The 27,878-nt window shown below is 39.9% G+C and overlaps 1 protein-coding gene across 5 annotated transcripts in view; it reads right to left on the bottom strand.

Annotated features, from left to right (window-relative positions):
• ELMOD1 (ELMO domain containing 1) overlaps positions 1-27,878 on the bottom strand; it is a 42,937-nt gene that overhangs the window by 3,252 nt on the left and 11,807 nt on the right. For 2 of the 5 annotated variants that reach the window (XM_058846261.1, XM_058846270.1), the window contains exons 2-10: positions 24,203-24,297; positions 14,508-14,653; positions 14,330-14,358; positions 13,092-13,189; positions 7,440-7,569; positions 4,234-4,367; positions 2,956-3,024; positions 2,643-2,666; positions 587-637 (exon numbers count right to left, since the gene is read on the bottom strand). In XM_058846261.1, coding sequence (XP_058702244.1) covers positions 587-637; positions 2,643-2,666; positions 2,956-3,024; positions 4,234-4,367; positions 7,440-7,569; positions 13,092-13,189; positions 14,330-14,358; positions 14,508-14,653; positions 24,203-24,219 — 698 coding nt within the window. In that variant the 5' untranslated portion in view covers positions 24,220-24,297. Of the gene's footprint in view, positions 1-586; positions 638-2,642; positions 2,667-2,955; positions 3,025-4,233; positions 4,368-7,439; positions 7,570-13,091; positions 13,190-14,329; positions 14,359-14,507; positions 14,654-23,795; positions 24,009-24,202; positions 24,298-27,878 lie in introns of those variants that run through there. The other 3 variants (XM_058846253.1, XM_058846280.1, XM_058846290.1) reach the window with 3 other exon arrangements.

Raw genomic sequence — 27,878 nt, forward strand, 5'->3', positions numbered from 1 at the left:
CTTTTCCTTTAACCTTTCTTTTGCGTTTCAGGAGGAAAAAAACCAAACCAGAAGTCCAGAAGTAAACTTCAGCATGAGGCCTAATGTCTAATGCAAGTTTCACAGAAAAATTAAATATGGACAGTAAAATCTTGTATTACAGATTTTTAGATACATTCAGAAGGAACATCCTGTTCCATACTCATGAATAATGCAGTTATACCAAACCCACTGTTAAAGAAGAAAAAACCCTCAGTACTATTTCTTCTCTGTTATGTTTTCCTAAATGCAGTTCTGAATCTGGCTTTGATGAAACTTGATCATGTCATCTGCTAAAAAGAATTAAACAGGTATTAATCACCACACCATATATAGCACACAGAGAAAGTTTCTCCTTGCTACAAAATTTTATTTTTTTTCTGAACGTAACTTGAACTGTTTCTCCTGTCACCTTTGATCAAAACCAAGGTATGGTCAAGACAGCAGATGTACATATGCTCACAGGTACTTAAAAAAGTACCCAGGAAACACCTTTTCTCCCCCAAATACACAGCATCATTGTTACCTGCTCTGTTTGTAGCAAATTTAAAAAGGTCTTTAAACTTACCCAATTGCCTTATCAAACTTTTTCTTCTCCCATTCAGCTTTGCTCAGTTGGCTGCGGAGGAAAAAATAATTAAAATCCAGTTATTGCCAAGCATAACTAACAGACAACTATTTTCTTTCAACCTCTCTGATGTTATAACATTGACTGAACATGGTTATTTTACCTTCTTTTACATGGCTAATCCCATTTAACACTGCTTGTGAATGATTGGATTGATATAAACAGACTTGCAATGGGTAACTGGTTCAGAGCATTGCCAACAAACTCATCTCACCACTACAAAGTGCACCTATGTCAATGCTCTCAGCAAAAGCCCATTGTTTTCTAAATTGACCACAAAGGCGATCCACTTCAGTTAAGCTTGAGCTGTACAAGAAGATGAAATTATATTTAACTAACCAAAAGTGGTTTTAGCTTCTTTCTGTTTTCAGAGATGTATGTGATACTCAGCACTGGAGGCATGATTCACCTGAGGCAGCAAACATGAAAATACTCTGACAGTAAGTTTTTATGGCCAGCCAAATTAGAAATTACTCAACAGCTGAATATAAGGAACAGTGTTTCCTATTATTTGGCACAATAATGCAGTGCTTTTCAAGGACACAGAAGACGCCTCCCTTAAAATAAAATTAGTTAGGGAACAGATTGATTTTAAACTAAGTTTCAGCTCTTCAATGATTTAAAAGAGCTGTGTGATCCAACCAGTCATTCCACTAACCAGGTTTGAGTCTACTGAAATGAGCAAGTTTAGCAGAAATCATTGCCTGCATTTATAACCAGATAAAACAGGGGCCTACAACGTTGACATGGCTGTGGGAGTTTTGCCTTAGTAAGGCAAATCAGTTTGCAAGCTTTAGGTCCCAAATTATAGACAGCTACATGTGAAAGCATTGTTCTTAGACTACCCTTGAACTTCAGTAAGTATATATGACATTAAAAACAATTCCCTGAGCTTCATGTAAATATAGTATATTAAAATTGTTGTCATTAAGTACTTAAGATTCTAATAGAATCATACCCATTGTGACCTGAGGGTTACTGGGCGGCATGCATGAGGACAAAACTTCAGCTCCTAAATAGCTTTGCATACAGGAATACACCATTCTTTGCTCATCCTCTAAAATCTGAACCATCTTTGTAGGCTGCAGCATAACACCAGTTAGAATAACCCAGGTAAAGACTGGATAATAAAAGTGGCACACATAGGATGTGGGAAAGTGAAACAGTTCAACTGAGACAGAAAATCCAGTGATCATGATCCCATCAGAAAACAGCACAGCTGCTAAGCAACTGCATCAGGAAGATCACCGTGGGCACCACCTGCAGCATCTGTCTTCTACTGAATGCACTGCAAAGGCGTGGAAATTGCACATGCTCACACAGCACTCCAAGACTTGGTAATCAAGCATGCAAATGAAGAACACTAACATATTCCAAGAGCTTTTTGTCACACAATTACCATTAGGAACTCAACAACCAAAAAAAAATCCCAAAAAAATCCCTGAGATCAAAAGCTCCAGGATTTAGGTGTGAACCAGCTTTATGGGTACTTAACATTGATGGCAGAAGAAAAATATCTTTTAAGGCAACTGATTTCTATGTAACTGGCTAGAAGGCCTCTACCCCCCAATAATTATGGAGTCTCTTACTGACAAATTACCTACAACACAGCTTGTGACACTTGAAGGTACCTGATCTCTCAGCAGTCAGGACAATGGAGTAACCAGATTGGAACCATCATTAGTCAAAGTAGACAGAGTATGTGACTATAAATAAAGGGGCTCTTCAGCTCTGCTAACAAATATTTGGCCTACACTACTTATGATTGTCAGTCACTTTAACCACATCAAGCAAGGTGGATTAATTTTTGATATGTAAGCATGTTCATATATACCTAGTGTTCCACCCCCGAGTTTGGGTCAACTCTAAAGAAAAGAATATGGATCTCTTGGTGTTGCAACAAAGGCTATAAGTTTATAACACACCAAATTATAGAGTGATCTTTATTTACATAGACGTAGTGTCTTAGAAAACTTAGGAAAAAAAAAAAAAGTACCTTAGTTCCTTCTTAGTGACTTCCCTTTATTATGAAAAAACACAAAACAAATTAAAAGAAAGGTAAATAAAAATACAAAAATCACTTGAAATCAGAAGTGAAAACATTTAACACTAAATTTAACTATTTCCCGGTTTCAGAATACAAATTTGCCTCTTGCACCTGATTAACTTTCAGGATCAGTATTTTAAAACAGACAGCATGTGGAAAAACCCAAGGATATGCCCAACAAAGAGAAAAAGCCCAGCCCTCTTCCTCAAAGAGAGCCAGCAGAGTGCCCTTTCAAGTTACTGTTTCTGGTCTCAAGCATTACCTGTATTTAGGGTGAAGAGAATCAGTGAGAACTTGCTGAGCTATCTCAGTGTCCCATTCAGCAAAATACCTGCAGACATACATGTTTAGGATGAATTGTTAAAAAAGAAACAACAAAGAAAACATCTGAAGTCATACTAAGCTGTCTATACACACCTTTTTAAAGGTCAGGGCATCTGTTACACAGTATGAGTAACATCTGATGTGTTAAACTGATTAAACTGCCACTCAGACCCCCAGACTGAAAGATTAAAGCAGCCTCCAACTACAAGTGCACTCCCATATGAGTTTAGTGAATGTGCATTACCAGAGTCTCCTTTCTAGCCACCCTACAGAAAATCAGTTGTTTATGACTAGAGCATGTTGGGTGCTGAGCTGAAGAGAAAGCAGTTCAGGCTTCTTGATCTGGCAGATTCATTAAGCAAGATAAGAGTCAGCACAGACGACTAAGAAATTAAATACATGGTAGGGATTAATTTCAAATGGAAGTTCAAAGCCAGAGCCAAGAGTCCAGATCCTCGACTGAGATTTACTAGGGAACAACAGAAGGACAGAGGATGATTTATGTCCTTCAATCTGTAAAAGCAGAAAATACTTATTTTTTTCCTCATAAGGAGAAGTTATTTTACCAAATGTTTCTAAGTTATGTAACTGCATGCAGAAAATACAAGAGCTGGAGAAAATAACCGGCATTAGTCAATTCCCAAATTAAAAAGCACAGCTATGGCATTAACACCTGGTGTGCATGAGTTGGAAGGAAAAAGTGATGTGAACTCACTGCTTAATTTTGAGTATTGACAGAAATTTTAGTAATACTCAATCTACCTAAGTCTGCCATTGGCAACTGTGTATCAAGTGTTTTGCTTAAGAATTCAGCATGAAATTCCCAAAGAAAGCAGCTGAGCAGCAACACAGCCTTCCCACCTACATACTTCCAGGGCATTTTGTTTAAGGAGATCTAGAGACTGGTGAAAATATACTTGTACATTTTCTTTCTGGAGGAAAGAGAGTGCTAATTTACTGTGCCACAGAGAAACTAAAAAAAGGGCTTAGCAGGTGGTATTACAAGGTTGAATTAGGAATACTGAAAGAAAGAAAACTCCTTTGAGAAGAGAAACACTCCAAAAATTAGGCTAGCAAATAAATTATTTCATTTGCTTAATATGAAGTCCCTAGAACTTTTATAAATTATTCCCACAGATTTGCTAAAATCTGCAAGCAATGCTGCTTTTAATGACTTCAGACACACGTAAATCTATCTGTAGAGGGACATACTTACACCAAGTTATATAAGCCCAGGAGACCCATTCCTCTAAAGTCTGTTTTAGGATCGTCACCTTGGAAACCAATTTCACACCATTGCTTCGAAATCCGAGCTTTCAGTGGTGAATTCGGCTTCAAGCATTTCCACAACTAGGAGGATTACAGGTAAAACATAATGAAGTTTCCACATAGTACAGTTTTTCTTTTTTTTTTTTTCTCTTTTTAAACCAAGCTGAGTTCTGATCACTGAACAGATGACTGCAGTAACATCACTGCATTGCTATCCCAGCAACCCAAACACAAAAGCAAATGAAGTTCCTCTGGATGTGTGTCTGTGGGGGCAAATCCCAAACCGCTCTGAAGTACTGCAGACATTTCAGTCCTAAAAGACCCTTCTGACCTTATCACAGCTGCTCTAACATATCACACAAAGACTTGTTTTGCTCATGCTTTGTACATCGAGGTGGTGTCTGCCTCCATAAGCACAGAGACAGGAATGGGCTGGAATTTGGTTGTAAATCACTGACAGAGCAGCAGAGTAGCTTTGAGTCCCTGAGGGTCTGCAGCAATCTTTTCTCTGGCATCTTTTGCAAGTCTCTGGAAAGGTTATAAATCAAGAGAGCTAACTTGGCTACCATAGTGTTGAAAAGCAAATTGGAGAACATTAAAAAAAAAGAAAAAAAAAATCCATACAAGGACAGCATGTGCACCATCATAATTAACTAAGGGAAGAATCATTCATTTATCTCATATAAAGAAATGTCCAAAGTGATTTAACAAGCCAGGTCATCAGCTGGAATAAATCCATTTAACTGCACTGGTCCAGCAACTTTAGTGCCTAAATATCATATTGCTATGCATCTGAAAGCAGCCTAAATTGACATGAAAAATACATACCTTTATGCACACCTTGTGTGCCACATGACAAACCTGCCTTTTCTGAAGTGTACTGAGAAATCAGAATTTAGAATTAAGGAAGTGTGTTAATCACCAACAATGAGTTGGTGATTACACCCTCAAGGAAATCACTTAGACAAAGCCTACTCAAGGGAAAGAGCTGTATGCATGCATACAGCATGTTACATTTCCCAAATAAAAACAGAAATTGCTTTAATTTTAGCAATTCTTACTGTATTTAAAATTAAGTGCCCTGGGAAGGTTAAAACTTTAATGATTTGAATTTATAATGACTGCATAAAGCATCATTGTTTAAACCAATGTTATCCATCAACAATAAATACAGTATTAATCATTAGTCCAATCACATTAAGTTGATCTTTCGTTCATAAAGTGCTCTCCTGGTAAACATGAATAAATGATAGCCATTAGGAATCTGAATTACCCATTGCAAAGATCACTTAGCAGAGTATCTAGAAGGAATGAAAACCAACCAGCCTATTCTTCCACAGTAAGGACTGGAAAATGAATTAAAGCCTTGGACATATTTCCATTTAACATTTGCAAAAGTAGAACATCTGCTGTAAACAAGTGCTAATACTTAGGTGAACCTGATACTTTTTTCAACATTATGAGTTTGGATAATGTTGCATAAACTGCACTGTTTATTCTCTCCGCAGACAAATTATCGGTTTCATTCTGCATTTATGCTCATGCAATTATGTTTTTAAAGCACTTACATGACTACAAATCATTGCTGACATGATTCTCAGGACCTTGCCCTCACAGGCTGGATGGCAGGGAGAGACTACAGCCAGCTCCTTGATCCTTCTCACCTATGATCCCATCCCCAGACCCTACTTGCTCTCTGGGCAATGTAGATGCCCAGGGTATTTAGGGACACTTTCCTGGAGTCAAGGGCCCTCTTTAATTTGCAATGACGTGCCTGGTATTTTCAGGGACCAACACGGTTGGTTGCCACCTGGATTTCTCACCTGCAAGACACAGGCTTCCTCAATGGGTAAATCTGCGTTCCTTTAGCTAAAACTCACTCTACTCCTATAAATTTGTGCATTTGGCTGCACAGGGACAAGATTTGAACAGGAGAAGTCCATCTGCCCAAGTCTACCTGATGGTTAGATCATTCCTTCAGGGAACCTCTGGATTTGGACCATTCCTTGGTGAGACTCCCACCTCCCAGCAGCAGGCAAACCTTAAAGGCAGCTTTCCAGACACCAACAGCGACCCAGACCATCTAAGGCATTTTTAGAAGTAGTTACTTGCATCTTACAGTGCTTGTATAATATGCCTACTGGGATTTTTGGAAGACCAAGTAACTGTGGTAAAATTTCCAGAAGCTCTCACTGTAAATTGTGTAAAGCCTTGCACTGCAAGCTACATCATCATCATCTGTTAAAGTTTTCTGTATTGTTGTCTTAAATTGAAAAAGAAAAACCCCCACAACCAAACAGGTAGTATGTTTTTATAGAAAAATTTTCTAAGAAGACATTTTGCTTTTAGCCAATAAACTCACTATTACTTATTTTAACACTCTATGTTTATTGGCATTCTCTGAAGCATCTTGCAATACCTATGGTTACAACCAGGATCAGGGCCAGAGCTTGCTATTAGACTGTTTTCCAGGATCTTTATTCTTTCCTCAATTTCTTTCTAATATAATAATTCTCTAGCTCTTCCTCTGCTTATGGCTTCAAGATAGAAAAAATGCTTTTATTATCTACTCCAAGGCTTTCTTGAAAGCATGAAGGAAGTAAAACCCAACTGGTACAGTTATCATGACTCTGCATGTATTATCTAAAGAATAGTTTCATTTGGTTTTCACTTGAAAATATATTTGGTAACTATGAAATCATCAGCTCCCACTCTTCCATTCCACACAATTAAAAATAGATGTTTTCTATTGGTATACATAGACATTGCCCTCAAAAATATAAGAAATTGTAGAAATGAATTTGGTTAATAGAGAAAAATACCCTTCTCGTGTTGGAGAAAGATGCACTGAAGTAGGACATAAAGTTATGTTATGTTATTTTCCAGAGCTCACTGCAGATAACAGTTCTGTGCTCTAAGACCTGCATCATCCAGTGTCTAGATATAGTCCAGCCAAGGAAAATGCATTTATCAACCAGGGACTGAGCTGCTTGCTTGGCAGGTGTTACACCCAGACCAGATAATAATGCTGTGTCGTCTTATCTTAAAAGAGGTACATGATGGAGGAAGGTGATGTTTCAAAGAGGTTTATGAAGCAGGCTTGGGAGCTGACATGAATAAAGGATGCCCTCTAAGTACCTCTTCAGCCCCTACCTTCAGCAGCATTTCCTCGTGTTGCGGATTCTCTGAATCGTACGGCTCTCGGCGCAGCTTCTCGACCTCTGCAATGAGATTCCTGTACCCCACAATCTGCAGCAGGCATGCCTGAAGAGATACTCCCAACCTGAGGGTGGGGGGAGCAACATACTCCAGCTCAATCATGTATCGCCATGAAACAGCACTACCACGTACACACACAACTAATACACACGACTAGTGTTACATCCATGAATTGATAGTCTAACACTTCAGTTGCAACAGGATCATTTCCAAGAGATCAATATTACATTAAACAAGGCATTGTGAAAGGCATAATCTCATTTAGTGCCTTCCTTAGATGATAATATTTGGGATTTTTTAAAAACCGTGAACAGTGATTTTTCACATTGAAATCCCATTATAACTATACACAGCAGCATTGAATGCCTATAACAAGCACATTACTGAATCTTTTTCCTTGTTCCAATGACAGCTTCTCAAACAATTCCCTGGGATCAGAGATGTAAACTTGAAAAAGGCTGAGGGGAGGGGGAAGAAAACTCAGCAAAAGCTAAAAATAATCGTTTTGCTTCTGTGCCGCAAAAGCTAGCATAAAGAAGCCAAAACCCTGAAGTAATATAGATTCAAAGATCTGCCTCCAGGCAGATTTGGCTTTTGTCTCATGTTAAGAATAATCATAATGGTTCTTTTTTCATTATAATTCAGATTTTTGTGTTTCCTTTTCACATTTTCTGATGCATCATGAAAAAACCCAAACCAAACACATATGAAATAACTACCCTCAAAAAACCCTAAACCAAACTTAAAAAAAAACCACCAGAAAACTCTGTACCAAACAATAGCTTTACATTAAGATTTTATAATACAAAATGCAAGTCATGCAGTATGCAACTGCCATGCTCATAGAAATATTTGCTTATATACAGGAATAAGCCCTTTAATATTTAACAGTGTCTAAAATGATTTGAACACCTGGTATGAATTCAGAGGGCAAGCTAAGTGTGCACCCTTATTCCTCTATAGAACACAGGCTGCACTGATATTAAGCTGCACAGTTTCTGTGTCTGTGTGTTTGGTACACAGAAACATTTTGTTTATTCTGTAGTACTCTTAATTTTTCTGAACAGAAGGATTGTCACTGCTTATCTTTTGAGGCAGGTCCTGCTTGTCTAAAATGATCTCCCCTCTATGGCAAGGTGACCTGCCCAGGATGAGGAAAAGGATGTAGATGTTTTCTACTCAAACTTTAGTAAAGCCTTTGAAACTGTTTCCATCAACATTCTAGAGAATCTGGCTGCTCATGGCTTACATGGGTGCACTGTTCACTGGGTAAAAAACTGTCTGGATGGCCAAACTCAGAGAGTGGTAGGGAATGGAGTTACATCCAGCTGGGGACTGGTCACTAGTGATGTTCACCAGGGATCAGTTCAGGACCAGTTCTGTTTAATATCTTTATAGATGATCTGGATGAGGAGACCAAGAGCCCCCTCAGTCAGTTTGCAGCTGATACCAGGCTGAATGAGAGTATTCATCTGCTGGAGGGCAGGAAGGCTCTACAGAGGAATCTGGGCTGGCTGGATCCATGGACCAAGGCCAATTGCATGAGATTCAGCAAGGCAAAGCACTGGGCCCCTCAGTGCAAGAAAGACATTGAGGGGCTGGAGTGTGTCCAGAGAAGGGCAGCGGAGCTGGGGAAGGGTCTGGGGCACAAGTGCTGTGAGGAGCAGCTGAGGGAGCTGGGGGTGTTTAGCCTGGAGAAAAGGAGCCTCAGGGGGGACCTCATCACTCTCTGGAACCGCCTGAAAGGAGGGTGCAGCCAGGTGGGTCAGGCTCTTCTCCCAGGGAACAAGTGATAGGACAAGAGAAAATGGCCCCAAGTTGCCCCAGAAAAAGTTTAAATTGGGTATTAGGGAGAATTTCCTTCACCAAAAGTGTTGTCAAGACCTGAAACAGGCTGCAGGAAAGTAGTAGCGTCACCATCCCTGGAGGTATCTAAAAGACATACAGATGTGGCACTTAGGGAAATGGATTAATGGTAGATTTGGCAATGCTGGGTTAACTGCTGGAGTTCAGAATTTTCAACCTTTTCTAATCTAAATGATTCCATGGTTAATCTACAGAATCAGAGATGTCAGTTGTAGTTTTATCCCATTTGAGGCTATAACCCTTTCAGACAGAAAAACTTCCACAGTATTCTCCATTCTTTGCTGGTTTTTTTATTACTATTACTTTTATTTTTTTTAACATGCTTCACTAGCTATAGCTTTCAATTTTACAGAAAGGCTACATTTCAAAGAAAGCTGAAAAGCCTGGCAGACTGTGAATTGCTGTAGAGTATCACTAAATCACAGCCACAATGTTTTTAACTTCTTTATAGCCTCAGAATAGTTTAGAGCAGCAGAACACAGGCTGTGGCAAAGCAGAGCAATTTTATATTAAAAAAATACATGTGTTTAAGATCCAAGGTGCACAACATATTCAAAGTAAACCATTTTTGCACTTTATATAAAAGCAGTCAAAAGCTCCATGCAATGTTATTTGGGTGAGGGGACGGGGGTCAAAATAGATTCCCCCCCTTCCTCTTCATTAATGCTTTGTTTTCTTGCCAAACACAAGATGTTGGGTGCACAGGGTGAGGTGCTGATGTTCCACACTTCCTCCTTGTCACCCTGGTGTTGGCTGTGACTGTTCTGAGAGCACAGGAGCAATGTACCTGGGCTTGGACTCCCACTGTATTCAGCTCCAGGTGCTCTACCAGATGGAGGCAAGTCCAAAACTGGAGCAGGGGAACTAGATTGTTAAGTTCCCTCCCAACCCAAGCCTTTCTTGATCTATGTCTGCTTCCATAGTTACTGTAGCCTGCACATGTCACCACCAGGTTATTCAACCTACTTGCTCCTACTGCTAAATACACAGACTTATCTGAGAGACATTGATAAAGGAAAACTACCATGGGATGCCCTCTCCTCTTTAGATCATAGCAGCCCACAGCCCTCAAGAACAGCCAGTGCAAGCACCCCTGGGATGCTCGTTCAGCTCTGCAAAGATGCCACATTAACAAAAATGACTGCATACAGATTTGCAGAAACACATACAGTATGACACATGTCCCCTTGTCCTTACCCCAGGAGATTTCAAGTCTCTGCTACTTAACACAAGGCCAGAGCTTCTAAACAAGACAGTTTGGATACAGGTTTTATGTTCCAGAGAAGGCAAGGCATTAGTTTTTCCTTAATCGTGTCCAAAGAAAGAGATGACCTGCTTTCGCTCAAATTTCTCCTGAAAATGTCAGTATAAAATAAATGGCTACATGTAAAACTTCAGTGCAGATGTCTAAAGTTCAGCAGAAATATGATTAATTTAATATAAGGACAAATTTAGTGCCAGACCATGTATCTACGTATGTGACATCATCTTGCACAATTCAGGCCCCCATTCCTCACTGTTTTAAGAAGATATTTTACCAAATGGGAGGGAAGTGTCATGGTGAAAGGGGATGAGAGACACAACTGCAGTAAAATATTGAATGCAAGCGTTCTAGTCTGAAAACAATTAAGCATTTGTCCTGTGCTAAGCATATGAACACCAATTGGATCAAAACAAGATAGATAATTCAGGTGATTTTTTGTTTGGGTTGTTTGGGCTCTTTTTTTTCCCCTTTGTGTGGTATTTTTTAAAAAATATTATCATAGAATCACAGAATGGTTTGGGTTGGAAGGGACCTTAAAGTTTTTCTAGTCCTAATCCCACTGCCATGAACAGGGACACGTTCCACTAGATCAGATTGTTCAGAGCCCCACTTAACCTGGCCCTGAACACTTCCAAGGAGGGGTCATCCACAACTTCTCTGGGCCACCTGTTCCAGTGCCTCACCACCCTCACTGTAAACATAAACCTAACATACCTCACTGTAAACTAACATCTAATCTAAACCTACTCTCTTTCAGTTTGAATCCATCCCCTCTTGTCCTGTCACTACATGCTCTCCAGCTCTCTTGTAGGGTCTTTTCATGTGCTAGAAAGACCAGATCACCAAAAATGTAACCAAATGTTCAGGGTCCTGATTGCAAGCCAGGGGAAGTCATTTGCACGTCTGCTCTCTATCTCTTCTGAAGGACAACATTTCTTCAGAGGCCAAAGACATGCCATGAGGGGAATCAGAGGGTGATCTCTGGTGTTAAACAGAAGAAAAATTCATTTCTTGTTTTCTCCTGAAATCATTCCATCCAGTTACCCAAGGGTCCAACACTGAGAAGGAAAGTACTTGGATCACCCTGACTGCTAAACATTGCAGTTACTGATGTCTACAGACCAGGCTCTGAGCTGTGCACATTTACATCTTGCAGTTTTTCCTCATGTGTCACCTTCACTAATTTTGCCATTGCTGGGGGCTTTTTTCCTGAGTTTCAGCAATCAGCACCCTGCGCAACACGAGAGTACCAGTGCTGTGATGCCCTCCTCAGATGGCAGCCTCTCAGAAAGGCCTCACTTTCACTTGAAGCAGTCGGTCTTTCATCACTCTCCCTTTGAAGAGCATGTGGGTAGGGCCAAGAGACACACCTGGAAAAGCTCTGTGCTCATTTCCAGAAAAAAAATCGCAGGACTTCTCAGCTATGAGAATGAGGGGTTCTCTTTATTTTGTTTCTCTTATTTTCTTCCTTTCTTTAACAGTTGGGTCACCAATTTTTCAATTCAAAACAATCACAAGAGTTGTCTCTCAAGTTAGAGAGATGCAGTGTATTCTATTTCCTTCATGATCAGTGAAGCCTCATTTTAAGACTACCCAGTTATTGGCCTTTTTACTGGGGGGTGGGCTGGGAGGGAGATTCCTGTAATGAGAAAAAAAATATATAATTTTCCAACTTAGCTTTTGGGTTTTGTTGTTGCAGCAAGACCTTGGGACAACCTTACCTGTTGATGCTGCTGACCAATCAAAGAAAAACAGCGATCAATTTATGGATGCCCATTTTTAATTAAGTGTACCAACTTCAAGCTTGGGAAGAAGAGTGAACCTCAGACTGATCACCTGGATAATATAGCTCTCAACTTTCTTCCTACTTATTCCTGATCTAGACATCTTGTGCCTTAAAATAGGAACTGAAAGATACAGCAACCACAAAAGTGTTATCATCACCCATTCTTAAAATACACATTTGTAAATCTAATGTTTGGTTGTCAATCTCTTCTTACAATAATAAATATCAGTTATATCATTAAAACTTGTGTTTGGATAATTAAAGGCAGTTTTAAAATGCAAACCAGTATATGTCTGTATCAGGTAATCTGGGATGATTTCTTCCCTATTCAAAAGGCCACATACAGCCTTTCTAAAAAGCCATCCCTGTCCCTGCCAGGACCCCTGGTTTGGGGGTATTTTATCCCTGGGAAAGTGACCCCCATAAATCCATGCATCGACGATATACTAAGACAGATAAAAGACTCAGGATTTACCTCTTAAATCACCATAAAAGATCATTCATTTTCACATCAGTTTTTTGACAGCCAAGTTAAAATTAGAATTTTGTGTTGAAAGACAGAAAATCTTCAAATAAGCCAAAATGACTATGGAGAAGCAGTTCTCCATGGACCCAGGAACTGAGGAAATCAGTAATTCCCACTTGTTCTTTAAGGAAAATGTGAACTTACTGTGGATTTCTATCTGGATTAATCCTTTTCAGCTCCATGATGTCATCTATCGTTTTTTCAATAGCATCAGGGTGAACATTTACTGATGTTTGCAGCCGCTACAAAGAGGTTTCAAACACAGATTAATTCCTATAGAAGCTATTACTCAACAGAAGTTAACAGTGATAAATTTTATATCCCAAAGCTTCTGCATTAAGAGCCCAGAAGACCCAACTCAACACATGTACATATCTTTCCAAACTTCAGCCTTACTGACTCATTTCAGAGCACTTGCCCTGTAAGAACTCGAGTCCCTTGGCCCTTGTAGTCAGTTTATTGCATTTCTGTGGCAGCTGTCAGTGAAGATGATCAAAGGCCTCAGTGCAGATCAAGAAGCAGCTTCAGACCATCCACCTAATTACACGTTATTTCTAGCCTTCATTTGACATTCCCTCACACAACATGTTGCACTAACACAGCAAAATAGTCTTTCCTTTCTTTCGCACATAATTGCTATTTGTAGAAATGCCCCTGACAGTTCAGTACTCAAAAACCAACATGCCATCTGAAAACTTAAGAGGCTGAAATTTCTTGTGCTTTGTCTGAAGACTGCACAAATATGCAAGCTTTTAAATAAGATGGTGACTTTCTGTTTGTGCTAGAAATACATTTGGAAGTACTATGCTGAACTAAGAGCTACATGACATCGCTTTAGCTAATGCTGAGGGGCAAGGTTTTCAACATCACTGACTCTTGTGACAGAAAATTTAAAGGCTGAAGGATGTTATTTAACATACCCACAACCACTGGTACAGTAAAAGGATGAAGTGAAAGAGGCATTTCTCAATCAATGTATTTAAAAGTAGAAGTGGGAACAAAGTTGGGAAAGTTGCTTTCGAGACAAAACCCTGACTTTTCTAAATTTGCAAGCAACTGACTTCAGATTACAGATATTCTAAGACAGTATGAGGAATCAAGCCAAGAACTCCCAAATTACAACACTTCACTCTCAGGAACTCCACCATAGCAAATTGTTCCTTTGATTCCATCACTGCCACCGTGGGCCTGTCCTTGGAACCCAGGACGCTGCCCAACTTCGCAAGATCAATGGCAATTGCAGACATAAGACCCTCTTCAGTGGAAAATGTAAAGTCATATCAAACCTTAAAGTGATTTTTTGGGGTGAGCAAACAGCAGACTGAACAAACCAACAACACAGGACATAAGAGAAAAGGTGAATAATGACATCTTTCACTCACCTTACTTTTTGAACCTTTCAGGGATGCCTCTGTAAGGGAAGTGTTTGAAAGTATCATGTCAGACAAGCATGTTAACATTGGATCAATTTAATAACTTATTTCTAATAACAATATCATACTATTTTTAACACATGCAGAAAGTTACAAAGGCATGCAGAACTAAGTATTTTGCAGTTACCTATTTTCATAGTTCTGGCAGCTCCAGGTTTGGTATTGTAACAGATCCTTTGCAATTCACATTGACCTGTTAGTTTCCTGACCACGAATTTCAGGCAGCGCCACAAACATTTGCAGTAGAAGTATAGGCATACCTGGACAAACATCCTGGCAAAAGAAGAAGTCTGCAAATAAGAGTCTGGAACAGAGTTTGTTTCAATATGTTCACCACCCAAACAGACAGTACTTCCTCACCCCAAATTCCCATTGCCTAAGGGCACCTTCAGTGCAAAAGCAGCAATCACACTACAAACATTTATGCCAGTAAATGTTAAATCACGCTTTTTAGTATTAGCCAAAAAAACAACCCACACACAAAGCACCACAACTAGAAGCACAGAATAAGTAAACTCCAGAGTTTTAAAAGAGTACTTGTGGAAAACTCTTTGTCCTCTTAAGAGAAAAGGCTGTATAGTTCCTACCAATGCTTTGGGGAAACAGGACTACATGAGAAGGGAGTACAGCCCACCCTGATACAGTGGATGCTGAGAATCCAGGATGTTACATCCTGGCTTAGTTTTGTCTCAGCAACCATCTGCTCCAAGCAGAGTGCTTGGTTATCCTGACAAACTTAACATCCTGACAGCATTCATGTCATGTCCCTAAGAAGGAAAATTAAGGTGATCAAAGCTTCTTGCCTTTCAGAAGAAAAGGTGTCCAAGAACCTGTCCTGAGGATTGCCAGTTCTTCCCAAGAGTAGCTGTTACACAGCACTGATGCTGCACAAATTCTCAAAGTACAGAACTGACAGTAAGCCAAAAAAGCCCTTATGTAGCTACTGAAAATAGTTTTGAGCCCCAGCAACAGAAGACAGACTTTGACAAACTGGATGTATTTCAGTGAAGATGGTAGGGTTGGACCACAAGCCCTGTGAAGAGAGGCTGGGAGACCTGGGCTTGTTCCCCTGAAGTAAAGATTCAGGGGGATCTAACAGCAGCACTCAGTGCTTGTGGGAAGATCTTGAAGGAAACAGAGCTGGGCTCTTCATGGTCCTGCAGACTGTGCCAGTAGACTAGGGACAACGGCCCTAAGCTGAAACACAAGACAGTCAGTCTTGCAAGGAGAAGCTTTTTCCCCTCGAGGACAGTCAGGTAGTGGCACAGGTTGTGCAGAGGCTGTGCAGTCTCCTTCCTCAGTTTTTGAATCCTTGACTGGAAGAAGCCCTGAGCAGCCCAGTCTGGCCTTGGTACCAACCCTGCTGTGAGAGGGCAGTTGAACTGGAGACCTGCTATAGTCCCTCCCAGGCTCAGCTGGGATCCTACAAAAGCCTGAAAAAGGCTGCATACATGAGAAGCACTCTATTTTAAATTTGGTTCACATTACGGTAAGAAACAACTTATTTGGAAATAATTTATCTTTCTTGCTTCTATGGCTATGGTGGCACAGATCCTGCCACACTATCCAATTATCTGTCAACCTCTTGGGGTACAGATGGATCCATACACAGTCCCTGGGTTCAGAAACACATCTCATAAAAGACAAATTGCAAAGGACTAGCAGTAAGAACTTTGCAATTTGGCCATGGTCCTAAGCTACAGGTGGTTCTGCTAGAACAGGGGGATAGACTAGATGATGTCTACAATCTTCCAATCTCAACCTCTCTGTGATGATATTCTGTGATTATATTATTTGAAAACATCAATACAACTTTGACATGCTAGTTTGCCAGTAACTATTCACAAATAATTTGGTCCATTATGTTCTGCGTGTATGCATATTCACCATTGGCCCATTATTTTCTGCTTTTGATGCTTACAAAGGACAGCTATTTCTTAGGAGACTCTATTATCCTTTTCAATAGACTGCAGTGATTATTTCAAAACACTGAATTCCAGATACTCAAATCAGTTATAAATATGCATATGTATGTATGTTAAGTGTGAAGAGCTCCATCACTTAGTAAAAACTTCCTGAAGGGCATGGTGTAGAAGGATGTTCAAGGAAGGGAAGATGAATTAACGCATGTTAATGTCCACACAGGAGTTTAATCTGCTTTATGTTGGCTTCAGCTTAATCATCTTTGAAGGGGGATTAAGCTATGGGAACTAAAGACATTTTATGTCTAAATGGAAAGCATCCCCACAAGTATTTAAAATGCTTTAAAAGCATACACTTTATCTTCAGACTTTTAGTTAATTCACTTAGTACTCCCAAATGCCTGCATGCAGGCAAACCTCCTTAGTTTTATTCAACAGGAAGCCTCTATTTTAGCTACAAATTGACACCTAAAGAATGAGGAATTAGTCCCATGACAGAACTAAGTTTTAGACAAGAAAGAAGTTTCTGGTGTGACGTCAAAATTTTTGGGTACTCCCTTATCCCTGCCCCAAGACATGCCAGAACACACTACTGTGAGGAGTTCATTTGCTCCTGCCCCAAGACATGCCAGAACACACTACTGTGAGGAGTTCATTTGCTCCTCACAGCAGGGTATCACCTTCAGTATTAAGAACAACACCAGGTATCAGGGGGCAAGACCATCATCAGGCAAGCAGCCATTCTTTCAGTTTCCAACTGTTAGAAGTAGAATAATAGAATCAACACAGAATGATTTGGGCTGGAAGGGGCTTTAAAGATCATGTTCCAAACCTCCCTGTCATAGGCAGGGACACTTTCCACTAGAGCAAGAAGAATTAAAATATAACCTATGGCTATCCCTTAGTTTCATCAGCATGACTCAGCTCTGTAGTCAGGCTAAAAGCATAGGAAAACATCAAACTGGAAGGTGGAGTATGGTAAAACAAGTCCTGAATTTTCATCGTATATTTGTAGTAGAAATTAAGAGTTGCTTTCTTTTGGTGTGCTTTGTTTCCAACCGTTAGGTTTCTTTTAAAGCAAAAAAATACCAAGATATGGAAGATGAAAGACTCCCTTAACTTCATGTTAACAGTCCATGTAAGATTTCCTTCTAATGGGCAATATAGCTCCTGTAAAAATCACATGTCCTTTAAGAAAGTTCATGCCTATAGTTAGTTGCCTCCAATGCTGAAACATGACAATCCATTTCATTAAAAAACGTTTTGTACTGTATTGTGGGTAATTGAATACTGTGTTGTAGATAAGCTTGGGGGACTTAGAGGAGGGAAGGTATCAGCTGCATTTGAATTACATATTTTTGCCTTAGGCTCAACGACAGATCTGCAAATTGAAGGAAAAACTCCAAATGGGATGGAGCTGTCACCACATAATTGCAACCACTTTCTCCAATAAAGTTTTGCTTAGGCTGTGTAATCTTTGCACAAAGATTAATAAAAATGCACCTACTGAAAACAGGACACTACAGCACACAAACACTACCTCTGTGATTCACTAAAATATGCTTAGCAGCTATTACTAATAAAACAAACACACGCTAATTTTGACTAGGTAGCTTATAGAAGAAAGTTAGCCTTTGTGGGTACCTTCAGTTTTCTACCACTCATCCATCTCAAGCTTACAATAGTTGAAACCTTCCATTTGTAACATGAAAAACAGAAAAAGTATCACAAGCTGTTAACAAAAGGGAATTCTTGCTTGCAGAAATCCTGTAATAAAAGCACACTGGTGATTATGCAAGGCAAGTTTTATGTTAGCTCCTATGCACTGTAGAACAAAACAGAGTGTATCATGAACAGGAAACCCCCAAAAGCACAGCCAAATGCTTTGACTGTAGTACAGTGGCATTAATTTCTGGCTTGTTTTGGAGTTAAACTCTAAACCTCCTCTCCACTCAATGTCTTCTGTGGGTTTTATTATTTTTCTTCGGTTTGTTATTCTTCTTTGTTTGTTTTGCACGGTTTTTCCCCACCTGCTTGCCCTTGCAGGTTTCTCAGCACAAAAAATAGTTTATATGGTCATGTACAGCATTATTTCAGATCCTGAGGTGAGATCTAAGAACAGAAGTGTTACAGAAACAAAGGTGTTCCTCACACTCTACTCTTTTCTATTTCAATCCAAGTTTCCCCTCCTGTATTCCAAACAGCTGTATGGACCTGTATATTTGAGTTTATATATGCATTAACACAGTTCATATGAACATTTATTCAAGTAAAACAAAGAAAAAAACCTGCATAATAAGACGTCAAATCAACATTCAGTTCCCTTGCCAAGGATGCTGCATGACAAAATCAATCAAGCAAACAATCTCTATCAGCAATAATGGGGCTCAGAAGAGATTATGGAGAGCTCTCTTCCATGACAAAGAAGACAAAGAAAGAGGTTTCTACAATTGCTCAGATCCTTGCAAGACAAGGAGAAATTTAGAGCCAAAGCCAGAACAAAGTTAGAGTACTGCTGCAGCAGAGACAGTGCTTCTATTTTCCACAGCATGTGCTGCTCTGCCTGGGGAAAGAAGGCACATGGCAGCAACCAGCAGAGAGTATGGAGCATGTTGTTTCGTACCCCAACACTGAAAAGGGAAGGATGTAAGTGATTTTTCAACAAGGAGTTTCCAGGTTTGCCCTGGACTAGCCCAGCTGGGACAGTGTGATTAAAATGGCAAATGCAATGGCTATTAGAATTTATATCTCTCTCCAACAGCAGTTTGACATCACATTTTCATGAAATCTGGCTTTTTATTTAAAGGTGACTGGCTCTAGGAGATAAGCACAGCCTTCTCCATGATAAACTATCAGACGCAAAATTATGTGAAACTTTCCGAAGTTGCCTCATATTTCTGTGAAGCTCCTTCCTGTGTAGTCTGTTCACCTAGATAGCAAGATGTGTGTCTAATGCAACATGAAGTGCTTCCTGAAGGGAAGTAGAAATTAATTACTGTGGAATATTTCTGAAACGAATAAAATAAAAGGTGCTTATTCCTTCCCTCAGTAATTTCAGAACCTTAGTATTTTCAGAGCTAGTAACAAACATAGGTACTCTGGGTAAAATGAAAAGTTCATCTAGATACTCAATGCTAGTTATTGGACTTAAAACTGGGGGGAAAGCAAGCAAACCCCAGAAAAAAAAAACCAAAAACAAACCAATGAAAAACAAGCCAAAATGCCCAGTCCTACCAGAAAAACCCCAACACAAAGCAAACACAAAAACCCAAACCTAAACAAAAACAAAAAACCTCACCCCCTGTCAACACCCCCCCACAAGCCCACTAGTTTAAAAGAATGAAATAGAAGTCACTGAACATACTTACACATAATTTTCTTTCCTGTGTGTCCTCTTTTAGGTCCTATGGATACTGAAGATATTTACACAACTATTTTTCCTGAAGAACATATCTCAGAAAAGAGTGCATTACACATCACTATTTCCTTTCTGAGAATTCTAATTACGGCTTGAGAAATCAAGGACACACTAGTCATGGCTGATAAGCTGTTCAAATGGATGAGTAAGCAAGTGATACAACCCTGTCAGGAGCTCAATAACTTGACTATCTTTGTTTTATGTGCATAATTTACAGTGCATATACAAGGTCAACCAAGAAGTCAGATACCAATCACCATTTCTGCCATAGGCAGACCTGCTACTATCTCCTTTAAAACACAAGAAATTGCTTAATTCTGTGCCTTTGCAGACTTGACAACTGAAATACACCTTATCTCCCCATTTAGACATGGGAGCAACTCACTGTGGCAACTAGGGAAGACATGAGAATAGCTTTTAACAGCAGCTTTCTACACATTCACTGCTCTTGCTGTTTGCTGATTTGATTTTCATTTTATCTGGTGACTCCAGAACACTTAAAATCTGCTAGAGCTTACAGATTGCTTTGCAGTAGAGCAAGAGAAGATGTCAGATTTCTAGGATTTACTGAAAAAAATGTGTCTACTACAGCTGGTTCTCCAAGCTGTTATTATTTCAGATGTTTAAGATAACTTACAGTCTAAGTAGAAGTGCTGCTGACTGACTTCTCAGAACCCCTTTATAACAAAAAGAGAAAGCCCTGAAAGATTAAGTATTTAACCAAGAAACAGTTTTATTTTTTCATTAGTAATATTTCAGATGTCAGAAATAATTCATATCAGAGCAAGCTGAAAAAGAAAAGACCAACTATTTTCATTTGGACATCGCCTTGAATTGGAAATATGAGCATGAGTCTAAATTTAGGGATTTAGGGTTACTCCAGCTACTGGACTTTTTAATAGACAGACTATTTCTCCAACCTAGTTGTGTGGGAGTGATGATCTACCAGAGGTGGGAAAGCCCTGCAGAGGGATCTGGACATGCTGGATCAAAGGACCAGGGCCAATTGTATGAGGTTCAACAAGGCCAAGTGCTGGGTTCTGCTCTTCGGTACAACAGCTCCAGACAGCACCACAGACCAGGGGCAGTGACTGGAAAGCTGCCTGGTGGAAAAGGACCTGGGGGTGCTGGTGACAGCAGCTGAACATGATCCAGCAGTGCCCAGGTGGCCAAGAAGGCCGATGGCATCCTGGCCTGGATCAGCAGTGGTGTGGCCAGCAGGAGCAGGGCAGGGACCGTCCCCCTGGACTCGGCACTGCTGAGGCCACACCTCAAATGCTGTGCTCAGTTCTGGGCCCCTCAGTGCAAGAAAGACATTGAGGGGCTGGAGCGTGTCCAGAGAAGGGCAGCGGAGCTGGTGATGGGTCTGGGGCACAAGTGCTGTGAGGAGCAGCTGAGGGAGCTGGGGGTGTTTAGCCTGGAGAAAAGGAGCCTCAGGGGGAAATCCATCACTCCCTACAGCTGCCTGAAAGGAGGATGCAGCAAGGTTGGGATCATTGTCTTCTCCCAGCACAAGAGAAAACAGCTTCATTTTGTGCCAGGAAAGGTTTAGATTGGAAATAATTAAAAATTTCTTCATGAAAATAATTTTCAAGCATTGGAACGGGCTGCCCAGGGAGGTGGTGAAGTCGCTTTCCCTGGAGATATTCAAAGGAAACACAGGTATGGCATTCAGGTGACATGGTTTAGTGGTACACTTGGCTATGCTGAATTCTGTGATTCTCAAGAAATGGAATAGGTTTGTCAGGGAGGCTGCAGAATCTCCATCCTTAGAGGTGCCCAAAATGTGTCTGGATGCAGCCCTGAGCAACCTGCTATAGCTGACCTTGCTCTGAGCAGTGTGATAGGACTTGATTTCCAGAGCTGTCTTTCAACCTGACAACACTTACAACAAGCTGGATTTGAAATTCACTCTTCAAAGTCCTCCTTGGGTCTCCATCTGCTGCATGAAGTTGTTACAGCTAAAGTACTGTCCCTACTTAGAAAGTAAAGTCAAGGTTATCATAGCTTCAGAGATGAAAGCCCTCTTCCTCTCAGTCTGTTTTATGGCCTTTTCCACGTTGCAATCAACAAAATGCCTTGCAGTTTGTGCAGACTTAAGCCATTGGTTTTAAACATAGAGATAATCTACACCATCAGCATCCGCTATTCTGGTGTCTGTTCTATGTTGTGCAGCAAGAAAAACACTGTGCCACTGAATCACTGTCATATTTCAGCCCTGCTTTTGATCTTGACAAACAGTTAAGGTGCTGCAATTGGTGACAGACAAACATGGGGACATTATAAATTAACTTATTTTCCAACTGATTTCCAGGATGGAAGGCTTAATATCCTTGTCTTGCACATATATGTCCCTGCAGTTCCACACTTCACTGCCTTATTCCCCATCACACAAACCTGCAACTTGCAGGTTGCAACACATCGAGCAGAACTCATTATCCCCAGTAAGTGCTTCTCGTGAAGGATTTTTGCTTCTTAATCTCTCTGGTTTTCTTCTATATTAACAAAATATGGGGAGGATAGTACTCTTACCAGTTCATGTTGAGGGATTAACATAAGAAAATCCAGATGCTTGTAAGTAAATAGAAACAGCTTTCCTATTTCAACAAAAATATGTGTTCATATTTTTGGTGTTCTGTACTCTCCTTCCCCCCATCCCCCCATCCAACTTTCTGTTCAGCATTTGGAATACCAGACTTTCCATAACAAAGTCCTAGGCTGTCCTGTTTAGATAGGCAACTGTTTTTCAGAAGATCTACCATGACCATTTAAGAGCATCTAGCACCTCTGAGACATTTCAAATATTTTAGAATTCACTGACTTCAAGAATAACATGAAGAGAAGTAAAAGGTAGTTTCTCCATGATAGCCTCAGGAACCCACATATTCAAAACACCCCTCTTTCTGCAGCATGGAAAAATCATCAAGGGGCCAGGAGAGCAAGGGTGAGCAAAATAGGTAGTTTAACAGGAAGAGAGCTGGCAGCTTTAAAAGTTGTCAACAGCTCAGCTTCTCCATCAGGAGGGAGCAAAACTACTTTATGTTCAGAAAATATCAGACCATAACAGGGGCAAATGTAACACCCTCTGCAATCCCAGTCAGAGGCTCCCACCCTCTCACAGGATGGTAGAGTCCACTTTATGAAGGACTCATGAACCAAATCCCATATGGCATCAATTTGTGACCTCGGGTCAGGCTGTTGAACATAGAGAAAAAACGTAAAAATTACGAAGGCGGGACTGTTGAGAAGGAAATATTTAGCAGGATTCCAGAACAAAGCTCTGACATGAGATGTTACGAAACGGTAAAGGGAAAAAGCAGTGCAGGGATGTTAGTCAGGCTAGTTCTGAACTTTCAGGTCAGTGGACCAGTACAAATGGAATTGGTGGAAGACTTGGGACCACCCAAGACCTGGGCCACAGAGCTGCAAGGGTCAATTCTTTCCCTCCTGGCTGGTGCCTATCAGGTGGCGAGCACACTAGTGTTTAAATTAAGGCTCAATTCAGTCTTGGTTGTGTTTTGTGGATGTTAGCAAACAAATAGCTGCTTTATACTTTTGATCTGCCTATGTCCTGCTTACATAGCCCTTTTACAGCTGGTTCAAGATACATGAGGAAGTTTGCCCAAACATTCCACAGAAATGCTCAAGCTATGTCTGTCTTGGCAGCAAAATCATTACAGATGATCAGCCTAGAGGTAATGATGCTGATATCCATAGTGTGTAAGATTCCTTGCTATAAACAGACTAAAAAGGGAGAAAAATACAGTGACAGATGCTCTATACAGAAGCATATGTTTTAGTCCTCTTGAAAAGGTTCCTCCCATACAGACAGAATACAATTTCTTTGGTTTATACACAAATTGAGCTCTTGATCTGTATTAGTTTTGAGAAGTGCTCAACTCCCTCCACCAACTACAGAACAAATACAACATGGGCTTTCTGCACCTACATCTGTTGTCTGCAAGTCCCTCATTCTATATTTGGTTTATAGAGGAACAACTGCAAGTCATATGTAGGAGCAAGTAACTGATATTTCTCCTACAAACTGAGCATGATCAGCTTCAAAAACACTCACACATCTTCAGCAAGCATCTCTGCTTTCACAAACAACATGCCAAAACTCCAGGCAGTGGACAAGAGCAGGAAGGAAAAAACACGATGTTTTTCAAGCACCGTTCTACATTACTGTTTCTTCTCTTTTCCCCTGACATATCAGGCACCACTGATTTGATACATCACTGCTCCAATCCCACAAGACAGTTCCCACATTCTTTGCTTCTATAAAGGACTGCAAAAGAAAATTTAAATTAAAATAGCTTTAATTAGATAGTGAAATCTAGGTGAACAGAAAGCAGTCTAGTATGAACTAGTAGAGAAGATTACACCTTCTGTAATACTTGTAACAGCTAAACCAGTTAGCTTACTGCAGCATAAAAGTAGTTAGAATAATTCAACCCTTTTGAGAAAATACAGAACAATTACCTCAGGAAGTGTTTCATGGTGATGATTTGGTTTGTGCTGCTAGAGCCGTAATATATTGATCACTGATGACCTCTTCTTCACAGGTGGTATTAGTGCTGTAGAAATAGAATTGAGACTTTTTTACATATAGAAAAAAAAGGGATACTTAAGTTTTTTCAAATTGCTCTTGAAACAAACATCTGTAGAAATATAAGTGAAATATATTATGAAAAAAATCTCATGTCAATAAAAACAAAACGAAAAAATCATAATGTGTTCACAATTCAGCCTGAGCACATACTTTGACCAGACTATGCAACCCATGTCCTTTTTCAGAGAAGTAAAAATCTTGAATGAGAATACAGAAATAAGTGAGAAAGCTTGAAGAAGTATCTAGACATTTTCAAATGCTTCTTGTGTTCTTCAAACACCTGTCTGGTTCACAGCAACTCCCAAGCAGCAGCTTCAAGAGACACTCAGTTCACTCTGCTGTTAGAAGTCCTCTCTTCACCACAATTTGCATAATACATATCATAGAATAATAAAATATGCTGAGCTGAAAGGGACTAGGAAGGATAGTAGGGTTCAACTCCTGGTCCTGTGCAGGACACCTCAAGAGTCATACCACGTGCCTGAGAGCATTGCCCAAACACTTCCTAAATTCAGAGTTCCTAAAATACAGTTGACCAGGCCTCTTGGTTCTGTGATCTTATGTCCTATAGTGAATGTTCATTGATTGCCAGATAGTTCCAGCAGAGGAGAACAGGAAGAATTAATGAAGAAACTTCATAAATATAACCCTGCCTGTGTACTGCAGGCTCTCCCCAGTCACCACCTCTTTACTTTAAGTTTCTAAAATTAAGTATTCATATACAAGTGATACGTGACTAAAAGATACAGAATTCTCAAATTACTGTATTTCATGTCTTGCAAAAGGCAGTAAAACATTTTTACTTGCTGTCAGAAAATGGGACATTGCTACACAGGTCTGCTATTGGGACAACTTAATCCAACACTTAAAGGGAACAAGATCATAGTTTCAAGCTCTGTACTGATACAAACCCCATACAAATGCCTGAATGGAAGTTCTGTTGGTAAGAAATAATTTAAGAGCCTATTTTTCCTTAGCACTGCATGCTGAAAAGTACTGAAGGCCTTAAGAAATCTTACCTTTTTTTTTTTAAAATAAATTTAGAAATCTAGAGAACTTCAAACCCATTTTCTTCTGCAGGACATATCAGCAATGATGGGATAAAAATCTCCTCGCCCTACCATATTCTTATATTCTTTCATCTTTGTAACTTGCAAGTTTTATATTGTGCTATAGCCTGCTGACAGGAACAGAACAAACATTTAAGTTCAGAAAAATACAGCTATCTTGTTGGATTATATCACATACAGCTTGCTAAAAATATATAATCCCTGAACTGTGAAAGCTTCCTTCATTTATATTGTTTTTGACTGGCTGAATCATGTTCCTGTCCCCTGAATACAGCTGTAATTTGTGCTGGCTGCAGTGACACCTGCTTGCAAGGGCAGAAAGATGCTAACTCTGGTTCATTAATGAACACAAGAGGCAGGCTCCAAACACTTCTTGCTACAGCTTTTGATAGGTCTACTATGGCAGCGAGCACAGGAGGTAGGTAAAAACTGGAGGGGATGTAACCTGCTCCCCTTCTCCAGTCTAATAATTTTCTGTTTAAAAGATATAGTTTGTGAAAGATTCTCACAGCTGAGTCTCAGCATTTTAACATCAACTTGAACAAAGAAAGCTCCACCACAAAATTTGACCCATAAGGGCATCAGTGTAAGGAACACACCAGAAGTGCCAGAAGCTGTCAAATCAACCCCCTCTAAAAGTATATGCTAGTCTCAGCCTCTGAAGTCAGCTCCTTCTTGATTCTGACTGAGGTCTTTGCTGAAAATTATACTGCTTTGTTATTACTGCTTTAAAGTGAAGTGAAATTCCACTTGCCTCAACTCCAGAAATGGTTCACACAACATGGCATGGTAAGAGCTTCAAGATACTATCTCTTCAAGAATAGTTTACATCTCCAGCCAGTTATAAATTATAAATCTATAAATCTGTTTTCAATGCTCACTAAAAATCAGATCATCACTGCGGCTGTTCAGAGACCCTTGTCTTCTACGCAGAAAACTAAACTGAAAGGAAGACAGTTGATTGGAAAAATAGAATGAAAAAAGAAAAGCTAAGTGACACAGCAAGCATGACAGGTGGTTAAAAGTGCCTATTTTGGATCTCTTTAAAAACCCACACTTGAAATTACAAGAATAAATTTTCCTTGCTCGCTCCCTTTTAATTAAAATGTGTGTGGGGAAATCTACAGAAAGAAATTTTCCAGCTGAAGACCTGATGCCATAGAAGTCAATATGAAAGCCCTGCAGCGTGGAGAGAAAGAGTTCACCCTGCAAGATCAACAGCCAGTTCCCTACAGAACAGGCCCAGCTAATAACTGGGTCCATAAGAAGGCCATGGCCTCAAAAGCAGTTTCCTCCACAGGGGCACAGAGCAACCAAATCCCACCTGACTATTAACAAGAGGGCTTTAAGATCTAGAGGCAAGACTTCCAGCTCAAACAAAAGTACAGGGAATCTATGCTGCTTGGTTCATAAGGTAAAAAGTTTAATTTCTGTGTATTGAAGACAGTCTTTCTAAATGCTGTCATCTGCGAAGTACAGGGATAGAAATCAACACTATGCTCTGTGGTTCTTGCAACAATTCCCTTCTGTGAACACACACATACAGATGGCATTAATCTGTTTACATCCAGGATAAACTGAGAAGCTGAATCAGGTAAGAATTTACAGTCATGTCTAAGCAAGTAGGACTGTAGGACTCTGTTGTCATATACCTCAATAAGCGATCCTCTAGAGGAGTTCAGTAAAGATTTTCTATGAAGAAAACAGTATTTAAACTCTTAAAAGATATTATTACCACAATTTACAGCTAAATTCAACTATTCATAAACCTGTAGAGCCAGAAGACCTAATTTCTGCCAATCTCTTTTTATCTCAAAATGTAACAGATTTCTCATAAGTGAAACTTTATTTCCAGTGAAGTTGTTACAGCATCTCAGTGAACCGGAAGAACAGCCCTAGCATAGCATGATATGTTCTATTTACAATTCAGAATTTACAAAAAAAACTCGTTTGCCATTAGGTGTGCTTAGAAAAAAAACCCAAACCAAACAAAGAAGACACATATTCATTTTTATTTAGGGAGAAGAACTTGACTTCCAGACCCCTGTTTTCTTTAGGAAAGACCTTCCTCGGCAAGATGAATGTCTACAGATTGGGAAGGTTTTCAAAGTCCACTTGCAGGAAAGAAAGACACTTGAGAAAAAGATTCTCATCTACAAGTGATAATCTTATTAATAAAAGTTTATGAGTTTGCTGAAAGGGCACAACAATTATACAATTCAGTTGAGAAGTTGACAGCAGTTATGGATTTGGAGAGACTGAAATACAAAATTCTGAAGACTTGACAGCAGAACACCCAGAGCCAGCAGGTGCTGAGGAGCAGCCAGTTGGCCACAGTATCCACCCCACTGCTCAGAGCCTGAGTTTGTGCTTTTACATGGTTTCACTCATGTGAGCTTGTAGCTGTGGGGTTTTTTGCAGCTTAAGAAAATGTTCCAGCTTCATGCTATACACACATTTTCTCACTAAGGAACCC

This window comes from Poecile atricapillus, chromosome 1 (assembly GCF_030490865.1).
Source record: "Poecile atricapillus isolate bPoeAtr1 chromosome 1, bPoeAtr1.hap1, whole genome shotgun sequence".
In the NCBI taxonomy this organism is placed as follows: Eukaryota; Metazoa; Chordata; class Aves; order Passeriformes; family Paridae; genus Poecile; species Poecile atricapillus.